The sequence below is a fragment of the Melospiza georgiana genome, chromosome Z (assembly GCF_028018845.1).
Source record: "Melospiza georgiana isolate bMelGeo1 chromosome Z, bMelGeo1.pri, whole genome shotgun sequence".
Classification (NCBI taxonomy): Eukaryota; Metazoa; Chordata; class Aves; order Passeriformes; family Passerellidae; genus Melospiza; species Melospiza georgiana.
This window is the reverse complement of record NC_080465.1, coordinates 82,995,442-83,011,073: the sequence shown is the minus strand read 5'-3', so window position 1 is coordinate 83,011,073 and position 15,632 is coordinate 82,995,442. Positions and strand designations below refer to the sequence as shown.

Sequence of the window (15,632 nt, the reverse complement as noted above, 5' to 3'; positions counted from 1 at the left end):
ACTGCTGAGTTTTCTGTGTCTAGAAAGCTGCCAAGAAGAGACTCCCAATTCCCATGACATCTCCCACACATATGCTCTAAAAAATGCAAAATAGATTCATAAATCAGGGATGGTTTAGAATATCGTTGGATGGAAGACACTATACAAAACAAAACATCAAGCACTTCTTTCTCTATAGAAACAAGTGTTAACTGCTCAAGAATCCTCAATATATTTATATGCAGACATTCTAAAATTTATCTCAGAAACATTTTGCTTGCCAAGTTTCATCTGGTCATATATTTGCTTACTCCTTTGTGTAGCTGATAAAGAAGTGAGAATGTAAGGTTTTACTTTCACCCACGCTGAAGGAAATGTGTGCCATTTTAGAAAAATAACTTAATCTCTCCCAAATGCCTCCAAGGTCGTCCTCTTTTTTAGCAGGCTCTGAACCTACGTAGTGAGTCTTAGATTGCTCATATTTGCAGATTAAGAGGAAAAGAAGAGATGTCAGAATCAAATGGGTGTGAAAAATGTAGAACAAAACCCAAGGGTGTAAAGAAACTGAAAAAGAAAAACACTCCTGATAAGCATTTTCTTCTCCAATAAGGCAGTGAGACGGGCTGAAAATGAGGAGAATGGAAAAGGAAGCTCTTAACTGTTGGTTCAGTGCTCGGTTTAACTCTCGGTTCGACAAGCCCTGCCCCGCTGTGTGACGCTGCGCGCCGACACCGGCCGTGTTTCCCGTGCGGGCAGTGTCGGGGCTGTCCCCACCTGTCGCCGCTGTCACCGCTCACGGCTGGCGCGGGCCTGCCACCGGAGCCTGGGCTTGCTCACCTTGCGGAAGGCTGGTCTCGCATGTTGGGAGAAACAGCGCGCATTTTCCTGCGGGACTTCCACTGCTCTGCAAATGAACCGAAAAGAGCTGGTGGATGCGCCGTCTTAGCTAAGGAAGTAACATTGAGGGGAACGAACGGCGCATTTATCTTTCAGACATTCTGTGCACCGTTAGCGGCTCGCAGCTGCCTGAGAGGCCGCACGAACGCGGCTGACCCGCGCCCCAGCTCACAGCGCACGGCCCCTCGGACCCGGGGCTGCTCGGAAATTCACCAGGAGGGACCGGGATCGGGGCCACGCTCCGATCGTGCCCGGTGCCCGGTGCCCGGTACCCGCCCCGGTGCCCGGCCCTCAGCCCCGCCCTCTCCCGGCCCTCAGCCCCGCCCCCAGCCCCGCCCCCAGCCCGCCCTCTCCGCGGTCCCGCCTCTCCCCCCGCCCCTCACGTGCCCGCCCCCGCGCTCGGCCAATCAGGGGCCGCCCCGCTGGCCCTGTGCATTGCCCCGCAGCTCGGCCAAGATGGCGGCGGCGCTCGCCCCGCTGGTGCTGGTTCTGCTCGCCCTCGGCCGCCCGGCGCTCTCCGGTGCACAGGCCACGGAGGGCGCGGCGGCTGCGCCGCATCGGCGCTTCGAGTACAAGTACAGCTTCAAAGGGCCGCACCTGGTGCAGGCGGATGGCACGGTGCCGTTCTGGGTGCACACGGGCAGTAAGTGCCGGGCGGGGGTTCCCGGGGTGGAGGCGGCAGGGTCCGCTCGGGGGACGCGGGCTCTCGGGGAGAAGCCGCGGGCGAAGCTGGCCGTGGGTGCCGGCCGTGCCCTCGGGCTCCACGTGGCACGGGAGGCGCAGGGGAGATGCGGCGGCGGCGAGGAGGTGCCCGGGCCCGCCCGCAGGTGCGAAGGCGCCCATGGCCCGATGGGCTCGTGGTGCGGCGGCCGCGGGCCCGGGGAGGGCTCTGGCGGCGCTGCCGGGAAGTGCTGATGTGTCACTGCTGCCGCGCTCCAGCTCGGCCCGGGCCCTGCTGCCACACAAACCGCTGGCTTTCGGCGTCTCAAAGCTCGAAATGCAAATAGGACTTGGTTGAAGAGCGTTTGTTTCTGTGCGCTCTGGGTTAAGGGTTCCGTGGTGCTCCCAAAGGCTCGTTGCCTTTCCTGAGTGTCCCCCCTTGTGAAATGTGTTGACATTTACAGTTCCATCTGCACAGTTTCTCTGCAGTAACTTCTGTGGTTTTGGTTTTTGTCAGACTTTAACTTAGTTGCTACTGCTTAATTCTCAAATGTACCTTTTTTTTTACTTGACGTCATGATGCAAGTGACATGAAGGCAACTGTCTATAGATGAGTTTTTCCCCCTTCTTTTTCAAGAAAATAATCCCTAAAAGTAATGTTCTTTAATGCAAGGAAATGAATCTCTCTCTGAATGTATGCCTGTCGTTCTTTTGTACTGCTAAGCAGAAAGTTAGAACATCTTGTTTTCTTTATAGATGCCATCCCAAGTGCAGATCAGATCCGTATAACAACCTCCTTGAAAAGCCAGAAGGGCTCCGTGTGGACCAAAAACAAATCAATATTTGAATACTGGGAAGTGGAAGTGACCTTTCGGGTTACAGGAAGAGGCCGCATTGGAGCTGATGGATTGGTAGGAGCGGCTTAATGTAACTGAGAAGAACAAATGTGCTTTAAAAGTGAATCTTGACTTATGACGTTTTGCTTTCTTCATAGGCAATCTGGTTTACAGAAGAGCAAGGCTTGGAAGGTCCTGTTTTCGGGGCAGCTGATAAATGGAACGGTGTTGGAATTTTCTTTGATTCGTTTGACAATGATGGGAAGGTTGGTTGGAAGGAAACCCTTGCAGCAAAGATGACAAATTCATTTCCTGCCTGTTGAGGAAGAAACTAGGATGTTGATTTTCTTACTCTTCCCCTCTTTCACTTTAAAGGGCTAAAATTAGTCAGGTTTCCCTTCCACTGGAAACACCAATTTCTATGCATGTCTTCAGAGATGCTCTTTTTCTTGGGAGAAATCTGCTTTGAGGCAGCTCAGCAGCAAAGATTTTGTAGCTGATGAGGATGACAGTTGCTGTATTCAATTCTCAGTTTTCCTGTCCAGAATGATCCTGAAACTTAAACAATACGTAGTAGGTCTGCTTGGGTCCTGCACTTTGGGTCCTGCTATTGCTTTCCCTGCACAACTTTGGCTTGCTTGTAGATGTTTTAGACTGATTTTAGCAGAAGGCTTTCACAAATGTTGCTGATATTTCCCTTCACATTAAACTAATCCATTTGTGTGCAATTTCTTTCCCTAGAAAAACAATCCCGGAGTGATTGTTGTAGGCAACAATGGAAAGCTGCTGTATGACCATCAGAAGTAAGTTTATTTTCAGCGTTATTGCTGAATGCTTGCTTTTGAATGATGAATTGTTCCATTAAACCCTTTGAGAAGCATTATAAAGGCTTCTTTCATACAAAACTTTGTTGTTTCCTTTACATTTGAGGGTTTTTATTTGTTAAAACACTGCTTCGGCAGTAACAGCAGAGAAATTGGCAACTGAGGGATATTTTATTGGCATATGCCCTTTGGGATGGATGAACTCAGATGAGTACAGGTACAGTACAGACTATTGCTTATGGGGGTCCTCCACACACATAATAATTGGCAGAAGTGACTGACTGAAAGCAAATTGCTGTTAAATTAGTTGGATTAATTTTGGTTTCCAATAGTTTATCAGCAGCACAATGGACACCTTTTTGGATTTCGGAGAGGAGAGGTGTCTAGCTCAGTTGGTGCAGTTATTTCCATCTAGGTTCCTGGGTGCAGGAATCTATCTAAAAATTGTATCTTAGGATGTATCTCAGAAAACAGACCTCCCCATTGCTGCATTCCCTCTGCATTGTGTCCTGAGTACAGCATGCAGTCAGTACTGGAGATCCCTTTAGAAAGCTCAGTGCAATTGCAGAACAGCCTGGAAAAGCTTGCAGATTGAAAAACTGTGCTGAGGTTGCTTAGTGAGAGTCAGACCCTTTTTTGTTGCAGCTGATTAACGATAACGCAGAGTTTTATTGATGCTCCCTTTTTGCACAGCGATGGATCCACGCAAGCCCTGGCATCCTGTCAGAGGGACTTTCGGAACAAGCCCTATCCTGTGCGAGTCAAGATCACCTACTACCAAAAAACACTGACTGTGAGTCCCAAATAACACAATTACTTGTTTTTCTCAGCTTCTTAAATGTGAGACTGGATTTTCCCAGAGTTGCAACAAATATGTCAGTTCCAGCGTTTTGGCTGCATTGCAATGCAGGTATTGCTGATTTTTCTGATGTGACTTAGGAGGCAGTTGTGCAAACACACTCATGATATGTTCAAACCCTTCTGTTGCTCTGGACTTGCCTGGAGAGGTGTCCCAAAGCCAGGATCTGTTTTAGCTACCGGTGATTGAGCTGCTCCTGAGCTTGGTATTTCTTAAGCTAATCTAAGAGTTGCAGAGGGTTTTATAGCTGATTTTTGAACCAGAGGTTCTTGAAATGTGGCTAAAAACCTAAAACTCTGCAACAGTAGATTTAAATTTTCTACTTGGGGCTTCTCACCTCCAAGAAATAGTAGGGCTTTCAAGACTAAAGACTAAAACCCACTGGTATAAGGGGGTCTTTAAGGCTTCTCTAAATACTCTCTGATTGTGAATTCCTTCTAGGTAAGGAGGGAAAAATACTAATGTGGTGCCAGGTTGTGAAAGCTACAGAGTGTGTGTTTGTTGGCGCCTGATCCCTTCTGGAAAGGTGCTGTTCATATATTCACAGGTAGCAGCCATGAAGTGCAGAGCTATCATTTTGTAGTAGAAGTTTCTCTAAAAGTAAACATGACTGTACCTGGAAGAGGGCAGACCTTGTACTGTGTTGTCATGGGAAAGGCTGCATGTCACTCCTGAATGAAAGTTAAACTTCAGCCTCCAAGGCTGCTCTGTTCTCACCTGGGGCCTGATGCCTCCTCCGGGAGCTCCGTGTCCCAGATGTGGCTGCTAAACTTAGCAGTTCTCTCTTTCTCTGGGGATGCATCTGCAGAATTTCCTTCAGCTTTGAATCACAACTGCAAGGGATGACTGGTGTAGATCAGTTCTGTGTTGCCCAGAACCTTCTTAGGATGTGGACTTTTGCAAATAGAATGCTTATGTAAAATGTTGGTAAAATGTCTCTTTCAAACATAAGTATTTTTTTATGAGCTGAGTTACCCAATAAAGTTGTATTTTGTGATCATTACTGCGATCTGACAAAAAAATTAACACAAAAATGTGGTGAAAATCATAAGTGTTTGTCCTTTTAGGTATTAATTAATAATGGCTTTACTCCGGATAAAGAGGACTACGAGTTTTGTGCCAAAGTGGAAGATATGGTGTTGCCATCTCAAGGGTATTTTGGAATATCTGCAGCCACAGGGGGACTTGCAGGTAGAAAACGTTAAAAATATGGCAAATGCTGTGGGGACTTGTAAGGCTTGCAAGAAAGTTTGGTTGGGTGGTTGTGTTTTAACTACTCATGTTGATCCATTATACTAATTTTTGACCATGGGGATGTAATGAACCCTCTTACAGTCCCAAATTACTTACATGCTTTGGACTTTTCCTTGCTGCAGCTAAAGAATTTTCATTTTTTCCTGACAAAGCCCCTGTAGATTCTCATTCCCCACTGCACAAACACTTGTGAGGATGCAGTTTTTTGAAGATCCTTTGCAAGTGGAAGGTTGGCTTGGGAGTTAGACACATTTGTAAGGTGGTTTTTTGTTTGTTTGTTGAATACAGATGACCATGATGTGCTGTCATTTCTGACCTTCCAGTTGACTGAACCTGGGAAGGAAGCAGTAAGAATTTTTATGCATGATTAGTAAAATATTTTATTGTACATATTATTGTATGTGCAGCACCAAATTATGGTATTTCCTTTTAAGTCATACGTGGCATTCCTGTCTCACAATTTTGACATGTGGCTGTGCTGTCATGTGGTTTAGAAAAATTAAACTAGTATTGTAATGTTTCAGTAATATTGTCATTAATGTTCTCAAGACCAGAATTCTGGAAGCACCACTGAAGCAACAAAACTCATGATGTTAAATCAAACCATGCAGTATTATAAAGTACATTTTCTTTTGGAAGTGGGCAAATATCTGTTCTCACTTTCAACTTTCCTTACTTCTAGGATGATTCCATACTGCTAAAAAGCATTTATGCTTGTTAAACTTGTTTTAATTTTGTATTGGGAAAATTTTCTATTGGATCTACATGGGAATGTGTGATTTTTCACTTCAGTTGAATGTAGAATGTGCTGCAGTAATTTTGTTAGGTGTTCACTTCTGAAATCTGACCAGGAGAGTCAGTTGTGTTAAGAGTGGGGAAGAACATGAAAAAATCTCACACGTGCCCTTCCTTCTGATAATGTTTTAAAGCCAACACCAGATGCAGAAATCCCTCAGAAAGATAAAGAGAAGTATCAAGAAGAGTTTGAACACTTTCAGCAAGAATTGGATAAGAAGAAGGAAGAATTTCAAAGGGAACATCCTGATGTGCAAGGACAGCCAGGTAAGTTATTTGAGCTATTTTTCAGTTGTCCAGGAAAACATTTGTTTTCCAGGATGTTCTGAACTAGGGGTACTCTGGCTGATCTTGCTAGGCTCCCACTGATGTTACTTACATTATTTTAAAATCTTTACTGTAATTTGTTTCCTGTTTCTGAAGTTATCCTGGTGGTGCCTGTATTGAGAACAAAATGAATGACTGGAAACATGGTGGGAATTATGAACAACAGAAGGGAGAGGAGGTCATGCATCTCTGTAAGGTGGTGGTTAAGACAGCATGGCCTTTTTCATTATTTAAAGGACATCTTTTTGGTCTGTTTCTGCACATTCATAGAAAACTTTTTTAAAGGTGGCCTGTGCGTATCTTGGAACATGTGCTTACCATGGAAAAGCTTTTTAATGCTTGCCTAATGCTGGGCAGACAAGAACCCGATTTTTTGAAAATATAATGGAAGCCATTTGTTACTTCTGTGGATTTTAATAGCTGTATGTGACTGCAAATACACTGGGAATGTACTTTGGGCATCTAAAGGTGAAATTTCAGGTTGTCATCTTTATTGCACAGTGATACATTATGACATTATGTTCTAAAGGTCCTATAGGTTATTTTGATCTGCATTTTTGAGATATGGTTCAGCCTTTCTTTGATAAGAAATAATCCCTTTGCCACAGAGTCTTGTGGACGTTGGGATGGTGAAGTTGTAGGAGAAGGTAGATGGATGTGAATATGTTAAGGGAGCAAGGAGAATGATCCAATGCAACTTGTGAGGGATGTGCACATGTGTAAAAAGCCCCTGTGTTTTTTCTTAGCAGCAGATGATGTTTTTGAAACTGTGAGTGATCGTGAACTGAGGCAAATATTTGAGGGGCAGAATCGAATTCACCTGGAAATCAAACAGCTTAACAGACAGCTGGACATGATTCTGGATGAGCAGAGGAAATATGTCTCTGCAGTCACAGAAGAAATTGCCAAAAGAGGAGCTGGGTCTCCAGGTCAGCAGGGACAGGTAAATAAACCCCATGGTGATTCAGAGCCCAGCCTGATTCCAGCTGTGGGATTAATTTTTTTTTTCCAAGATATGTTGATCTTTTTTCCCCCCTGCCCCTACCAGGTTTTCCAGCAAGAGATAGAGACAGTTGTGAAAACCCAAGAAGAGGTCATTAGACAAGTAAAGGAAATGAGGTAAACACCTTCCAAATATTATGGCTATGGTTTGAATTTTATGATTTCCATTTAAATCCTCTGTATTATTTCAGTGAGACAGTATTGACAAACTTGACGTTTGTGTCAGTTCCTTAGTGAAGACTCCCTGCATATATTTAATTTCTATAATAAAGTCAGTTCATGCCCCAACGATTGCTAAGAGCCATAATTTGTCTCTTTTTTATAATGAAATTCCATTATTTATATAATGAAATTCAACAGCTTAGTTCAGCCCCTTTAAAAACAATGAAGTAAACCCCTTATCTTGAACGTGCTATACTGCTGAAATAGATTTGTGAAGATGCTTGTGTTTGATGGGGGTGTCTCAGTACTCCCTTTAAGATGTTTTACTGCTGCTGTCTTAATCAGGAATGGCTTTAACCTGGTTTAGCCCTTCATTTGCGGCAGCTCAAACATAGCATTACTTACCTTGTATTTAAAAAAATAAGGAGAAAAACAATTCCTTCAGTTGTGCTTCCCCCACTCCCATATTAGTTTAAGGGCAGCTCCTGTGATTTATCTAAGTAGGTCAGTTTTTTGTAGAATAAAGATTAGAGTGCTTCCATTTTTGCACTTGTTCTTCCACAGAAGCTTTTATGTTAATATTCTTGACAAATCTTTATACCTTGCAAGCAAATTAGATTTTCTTGTTAACATTGGCAGTCTGCCCTTTTAGTGACTACTTACCAGCTCACAGTTTGCGTAACATCATCTTAATACTTTTCTCAGATTAAAGAAATGCTTTATTTAGAGAGAGAAATAAACAGCCCCTCTGTGCATCGCTTGTCATCCCGCAGGAAAAGGACTTAGGGGCCAAGTAATTTTCTTGGCAAGATTGTGGATTTCTTAATCACCTGATTACAGAAGAATCTTGCATGTTCCTACAATAGAAACTGTCAGCAGGGTGTTATTAATGCAAAAGTCAATAGAAATTCAATTTGATACAGGCGTGTCTATTAAGGGAAGTTATTTTGCTTTTAACAAAGTCTGGATTGGTCTGGGGAAGGTGGGTGTGCAGATTTCTGTTCATTATGTAGAGACGGTTCTGTTAGGAGGGAGAAGAACCAAGGGAGTGTCCCACTTGTGTTATAACACTGTGAGGTGTGTGGAAAGACTGAATTACTGGCAGTGGGCATGAGGCAGTGGACATGACAGGTTATTTAAGGTAAAACCTTCCAGTGGGAAATTTACTTCTAAAATTATCATTATCACACTAATTGCAAGTCCAGGTAAATGAAAAATTGCTGACCACTCTACAGAGAGTTAGGAGTGCTCCATGAAAGCGTTGAAGTGTGCTTCCATCTCGACCAAATGGAAAGTTTTAAGTAAATTAAACAGAAATCCAGAGGCATACATTTTGATTGTCTGTTCTGTTAATAATGAAGAGATTATCATTCACATGATAAATATTTTGGCTGTAGAATAATCCTCTTTGCAACTCAAAAGAAACAGCACAGTGGGGGAAAATTATATAAACATATTGATTAGAGATTAAGGTTTTTTTCTTTCATTGACTAGTTTACTTCAAACCAAATTAGATATGAAACCTCAAGTTTTTCTGGATTTAATTTCATTTGTTGTAAAAGGAAAATGAATTCACAATAAGATAATATTAAGTATTTTGACAATGCATATGGGAATTGAGTTCCTCGTATAAATGGTAATCACGAAACAAGGATGTATCTAAATCTTTTCTTATCCCTAAAGCCTCTTCCTTGTTTTTATTTCTTACATGACTGATTTTATTTATTTATTTATTTGTTTTTCAAACAGCTTTTGGGTTTCTGCAAAGATTGCATTAAACTCTGCTGATCCTAGAGCCCTGGCCAGTGCCTGAGACAGAACTCTTGTTCTGTAGCCCTCAGCAGTCAGGCAGGCAAAGCAGATGTCTGGCAACAGAATATTTGCTAGTTCTTATTCTCAGCGTGACTGAGAGATGGGGCACTCTGCAGTTGGCAGCTGTCTGCACAATGAGCGATTTTTAAAAATCGTAGTTTGGCTAAAGGATTATTTCTTGGGAGGTATTCTTGAAAGCTAGTAGCATTTGCTGCCTTTTGGTGCAATTATGTATTTCAGCCTAATTCAAATGAGCTAAAAGCTGTCCAGAGTAGGTGCTGTTTGTAGAAAAGCTGGTGTGTGACGAAAGCTGGTTTGTTGTTTGTCTTGTTTCAGAAGTTCTGTGACTGATGCTCTGAGGTCCATCAGTGGGGCCCAGCACCCTGGCTCTGCAGGAGTCTATGAAACAACCCAGCACTTCAATGACATCAAAGAACACCTTCACGTAGTGAAGAGGGACATAGAGCACTTAGTGCAGCGCAACACGGTAATTTCTGTGCTGGGAGTGTGAGTGTGAGTGTAACACGGCTTTCTCTGGCTCTTAGTGAAAAGCTAGGGAGAGCCAGCATGCAATTTAGGGAGCAATTAATCCTTCATTAAGCTGCTTCACTAAAACTATGCTGCCTTGACCTAACTGCATGATCTGGGTCTTGATGAGAAGTTTTGCACAAAGAGCATGATTTTTAGTCTAATTTCCTGTGGAAACAAGGTCAAGCAATTAGGTTTTCTAGGTGCTTTTTTTTTGTGTTTCCCCCCCTACTTAACAACTCTGTACAGAGGAGATTCTGTGGTGCTTCTGCACACAAGGGAGAGCTTTAATCAGGGAAAGCTCAGGCAGGCTCTGCTTAAGGCTTCTTAATGCAAAAAAAAAAAGACTGTGTTCACATTTAGCAGTACCTTAGTCTAGCCTAGGTAGCAGTTAAGCTGAATTAGCTTATGATCTGTAGAAGGTCCTTGATTAATTTACCATATTTATGGATTCTTTCCCATGTAAGCCTCAATTTAACATCAGGCAATTTGTCTGAGAAGTGTAAAGGTGGGAGGGGAGAGTGAGATGAGTAGTAAGATTATTTTTTCAGAGTACTGTAGTATCTCTCCATCATCTCTGATTTTTACATCACATTGCAAAGCCCTTGTTTTTTGAGTCTTCTGATGGGATGTCTTGTTTGCTCTTTTCTTGGTTTTTAGCCATCCGGTGAGAAACAAAAGTGTCCAGAGTTGCCACCGTTTCCATCCTGCTTATCTACAATGCATTTCTTCGTATTTGTGGCAGTGCAAACTGTGTTATTCATTGGTTATGTAATGTATAGGTAAGTCTCGTGTGGCTTAAAGACAGCAGGGCAAATAGTTTTAGAACTGCTGACTGATAATGTCATTGGAATGGTATAATTGTGTTAATCTTGTTAAAGCAAGCAATCATTCCGATTGGAAGAGACCTTGGGAGGTCTCCAGTTCAATTTTCCACTCCAAACGGGGTCCACGCTGAATTCAGATAGGCTCACTTGGGGTTTAAACTGGTCAGGCCTTCAAAACCTCTGAGAATGCAAAATTTACCATTTCCAGAACCCACTGGAAATGCTGAATTATCATAATGAAGTTTGGTTTATTCTATCCCCATTCACCCACCATGTATCAAGTGGGAACCTGACCTGGTTCAACCTGACTGTTGTGTCCTTTTTTTTCCTTTGCTTTGCTTTGCTTTTCTTTTTTCTTTTCTTTTTTCTTTTTTCACTGGGACGGTCTTTCTCTTCTCTTCCCCCTCCTTGTGATGTCATAATGTTGAATTCTATTCGCATTGATGAAAAGGACAACCTCCATGCTTGGTAGTGGTTTTGCCATGAGCTGGAATGATGATTTCCAAGACAAACAAGGAGCTGGTCCCCTGCAGTTCTTTGTGGTGCTTTTGTAATTCCAGCACCTGGACGTGGTTGATCCACAGTGTCTGTATCCACTAAGAAAACTAATGATCTGTGCCAGAGGGTAAAAGGAAATCCCACTTAAAATCAATTCTTTCCCTGATATTTAGGCAAATCAGATACTGAGAAGCTTCAGAAAATGTTCAAGAGTATTTTAAAAGTCAGTTTGTTTGTTCACGTGGGGTTGTTTGTTTTTTGTCCTTTTGTGTCTGATGCAAAATTGGAAGTACAGTGATGCTACCTGTGTCTTTGTGAATGGAAAAAAAAATATTCTGTTTTTGTGATATGACTTATATTTTCTCTAAGTCTCTATTAATAAGGATTGGAATCTCCTAATCTTCAAATAAATGAAAATGTAAAGCAGTTAGCTAGTTTCAAATTAAAAAGACTTGAAGAATTATTTTCTGCCTTTTCTTTCAGGAGCCAACAAGAAGCAGCAGCCAAAAAGTTCTTTTGATGACCCTTTCCGTTTGTGTGTACATAACACCAGTCCGTATGCACAGAAAATTCTACACTTCTGTAAATGAGGGAAATTTTAGTGTTGGATATACTTCAATATTATAAATTATTGAATTTTGTTAAATAAAATGAGTTCCCATTGAAAGTGTTGATGCTAAAAACAGGGAGCAAATGCTGGATGGGGTAAGACTGTGCACCCTGTCTGTGTTTTCAGCTGTATTTCTCACAAATACTGAAAGGCAAACTCCCCATTCCTCTGCTTTTGTTGAGATTCCAGAGGAGGAGTTGAAACACGCAGGCTTGGTGTTTGTTCAGAGTGTGAATTGCAGATGGATGATTTGTGCAGAAAACTTGCTACTAAGTGTCCTGACATAGCAGTTAAAAAAAAAAAATAAAAAGAAGGTAAAAAATCCCAGACCTCAAAGAACCATTCTTCTGTGGGATTTGGTTTTTTCTAGCAGGTAAAAATTTATTATAGACATGTTATTTGTTTACCACTTGGATTTATCAGTATAGGAATATTTTAGTTAATTCTTATTTAAACCCTTTTAAATATGTGGACACAAAGACAGGCCTTTTGATATACTCTTGATACTTGATGTAAAAAAACAATTATACAGAACATGCAAAGAAAGGCTTCTCTCCCTGTTTTGCAGTTTGATTTTGGGCAGTGAGAAAAAATGTGATAAAGTAGTTTCTTCAAGTACGTTGTGGGGCTGATTTCTTTTTTCATGGTTTCAAGTCTGTCTGTAATTTTTTTGGGAGATTTGTGGAACTTTCCCAACAAAGGTGATTGGTTTATCTATCTTCCAGTCTGATTGTATCAAGGATGTATTTAGTGTGTGAATTTGCCTTTACTTTTCTAAATCTGTCTTGTGTCTTTCGTGTATCAAGTACAGATACTTTGGTTTAAATCTTGACATGGTGAGTATTGTAAACTGCAGCTATTGAGTGTTAACCCATTTCTTTACAAACTTGTTTCAGACATGTTTGTTAATCTGTAGAACCAGTGTTTTGTGTCAATTCCTGTTTGGATATCAAAAGCATAAGACTGAACATGTGTTTTTGATACTGCTTATCAAGTGGACATTTGCTTCAGGAAAGAAAGAAAAAAAGCAGAGGGCCCAACTTAGGAATGTGAAATTAATTGATTTTGCCTTGTTTACATATCTGTGGTAACTTTGTCCTTGAGTTGTATGTAGAATTAGAATAAGTATTTCTGTGGTTTCCTAAATTCTATAAAATACACAAATGCATCAGGATATTTCACTTAGAACTGTTAATCTGTTTATCTGAATCTGCAAAAAATGATCTGTAATGTGACTACTCCTATTGCATTTCTGCAGTCTGCTCCCTTGGAGTGCAACACGTGCTGCCAAATTCACTGTAATGAAGAACACTTCAGTATCGTGCCTGTCAGTTTGGAAAAATGATAAATCTATGCAATATATTTTGTTACTTTAAGTACAGTGTCCAAAAAGCGAATGTCTGTGTATACTAAGAAAATGACACTGGCTACACACCAATTAACACATCTGCAGTATGGAGGATACTCCAAGCAGTATAGCTTTATAGATTCATTTCTAAATTTGAGCAGATTTTGCTGTACTAATGAGAAAAACTACTGCCTCAGGCTAATCAATGAATAAACAACTTTTCAGATAAAGCAGAATAACCCACTGGAATTTATCTCTTCGGTTCTTTCAACACCAGCAAATATTTCCAGGTGCCTTGAGTCTAAGCTATTACAACCCGGACTCTTGTAATGAAACTTACTATATTTTCTTAAATGGTTCTGAAATTGTACAGTGGTGTTTCCTTTCAGTTGCAGACCTTCTTGCATCAACGCAACATCCAAACAGAACTCTTGTCACAGCAGGCTTTGCAAAACCCCTTATGCAGAAAGTATTTTGATATATATCTGGCAGAATGAGGGGCAGTTCTGATGTGTCCATTGGAATGAGCCTGGATTTTTGTTACTGTGAATTTACCCACCCATTCTTTTGATTTAAAGCTGGAGCAGCCCCTTCTTCTGTTTGTTTGGTTAGAAAGAAGGGCAGCTTGGGGCGATGTCTAGAAGGAAGCTTGGAGCCTTCTGTTTTCAGGAGGAGCCTGCTGGGTCAGACGTGGCTCGCACACGCCATGAGAAAACATCTGTGGTAGGGAACAGAAGGTCTGATATGGGACACCACAAAACTGGGGACTTTGCTTCATGATTCATCTCATGGCTGACTCCCTTGGAGCTTCCATAACTCACTGGATCAAAAGAAAACTCCCAGCTGCCCAGCTCAACTTTGGTCCTGTCTGTTCTTGAAGTGATAGCAACAAATTAGGATTCTGAGAATATTTTTCAGTCAATGTAGCCTCCTGCTAGGTGTCTTTCAGCAGTGACAATGTGTTTGATTCTTATCCAGAAAGGTTTCACAGCTAGGAGGAAAAGATGCAGAATGCAGTTGGACAGTATTAGGGAGAACAGGTTATATTTGAATCGTGGGTAATAAGTGCAAATATTTGGCAATGACAAAATAATGGGATTGCACCGGTGGGGGTTTATTAAACACATGGTCACCCCTGAACCTTTCACAAGTCAAATGCGCAATATGGTTTGTATATGACCTGGTTTATGGTTTGTAAATTAATTGCTCTGGTTTGTAACTTCTGTGGGAAGAAAATCTGACCTTTCTCAATGATCGATGACTGTAACACCAAAAAAATGTCAACTTTTTTCTTTTTATTATTTTAAATTCAAACGGCTCACAGTTTCATGTTTGTTTCTGACTGATGTAAATTGATACTTGGAGTTCAGAGATAACCTTATTTGAATAAAGGTGCATATTTTTAGTAAGCCTTTTTCTTTTCATTTGGTACATGTGCATGAAATCTAAGCAAGTGTATTTGAAGTATTCTTTACCCTCAGTTCAGAGTCAGAACACTTAGAGATCTGGGTTTAGTCCTACCTAACACTGGGGAGTTAATGGCATTTTGAGTCTGAATTCCCTCTGTGACTTTTTCCCAGCCAGGAGCAAGTTTTTTAGCAAGTGGAGGACAGGAATCTTGAATTCAATCTATTCTAGGTGACAAAACCCTAAAACACTTATTTCTGATGGTCCAGCTGCTAGAAAAGGCTACATCCTCTTGGTAGAGGGATGAAGTAGGGGCAGAGTCCTGGTTCTTTCAAGAACACATAAGTATTTTTGCATTATGTGACTGGTAGGAACAAAGAATCTGGAAAAGGTTTGGAGTTTGGATGTCATTTTTGGGCTGGCCTCTGGAATTTGCCTGTTTCAAGACTGAATTCTGTGCAGGGGTTAAAGATCTGTGTGTTCCTTGGGTGTGGAACACAGGCTTTTATATCTCACCCACTTTTCATCAGATAAAAGAGGAACAGTCTTTAATTTTGATTTTGCTTAAACTAGAAGGAAAAGACATAGATTTAAGCAAAGGAAGTGGCAGCATGTGTGCTTAATTAGCGGCTGTTTTGTATGTTCTCATGAAGCCTGGGGTTGCTGCCATCAACAAAAAGCAGTAAGTTTCTGAACTGCAATAGAACTCCTGCCTGGGACAGAATCACTCTGGGGTGAGCTGTGCCTTTTGTCACCAGTCTCTCCTGTGTTTTCAGTGCCAATAGGCCCAGTAGCTTTTGAAGCCCTCTTTGTTACCTTTGATCTCAACATGGGAAAGCCTTTTGCTGATTGTGAAGTTGAGAGCTGGAGGGCAAGACCTCTTAGCAGTCTCTCCCCAAGCCAGTCCTCGCCTTTCTCAATCCTGTGAAAGCATAAGTTCTAGGCACAAAATTATGTCAGAAACATTTCTAGAGGGATCAAAGCCTACAGCAAAGTCAGGGAAGCTT

The 15,632-nt window shown here is 41.6% G+C and overlaps 1 protein-coding gene across 2 annotated transcripts; it reads left to right on the top strand.

Annotated features, from left to right (window-relative positions):
• The first annotated feature begins 1,304 nt into the window (after window positions 1-1,304).
• On the top strand, window positions 1,305-14,627 carry LMAN1 (lectin, mannose binding 1). Of its 2 annotated transcripts, none has more exons than XM_058044353.1 (13): window positions 1,305-1,519; window positions 2,293-2,447; window positions 2,531-2,638; window positions 3,114-3,175; window positions 3,890-3,989; window positions 5,123-5,246; window positions 5,598-5,656; window positions 6,239-6,371; window positions 7,181-7,374; window positions 7,480-7,550; window positions 9,744-9,894; window positions 10,596-10,717; window positions 11,744-14,627. In XM_058044353.1, the coding sequence occupies exons 1-13, from the start codon at window positions 1,333-1,335 to the stop codon at window positions 11,778-11,780; spliced, it is 1,503 nt and encodes a 500-aa protein (XP_057900336.1). In that variant the 5' UTR covers window positions 1,305-1,332; the 3' UTR covers window positions 11,781-14,627. The 2 variants fall into 2 exon arrangements, with proteins under 2 accessions (XP_057900336.1, XP_057900335.1); XM_058044352.1 differs by having other exon boundaries at window positions 7,178-7,374.
• The last annotated feature ends 1,005 nt before the right edge of the window (window positions 14,628-15,632 follow it).

Excerpts from the sequence above, each read along its gene's own strand:
- LMAN1 (XM_058044352.1), top strand. The coding sequence starts at position 1,333 with ATGGCGGCGGCGCTCGCCCCGCTGGTGCTGGTTCTGCTCGCCCTCGGC. Across the intron at positions 5,247-5,597 it reads AGCCACAGGGGGACTTGCAG|ATGACCATGATGTGCTGTCA; the intron begins GTAGAAAACGTT and ends TGTTGAATACAG. Across the intron at positions 6,372-7,177 it reads TGATGTGCAAGGACAGCCAG|CAGCAGATGATGTTTTTGAA; the intron begins GTAAGTTATTTG and ends GTTTTTTCTTAG.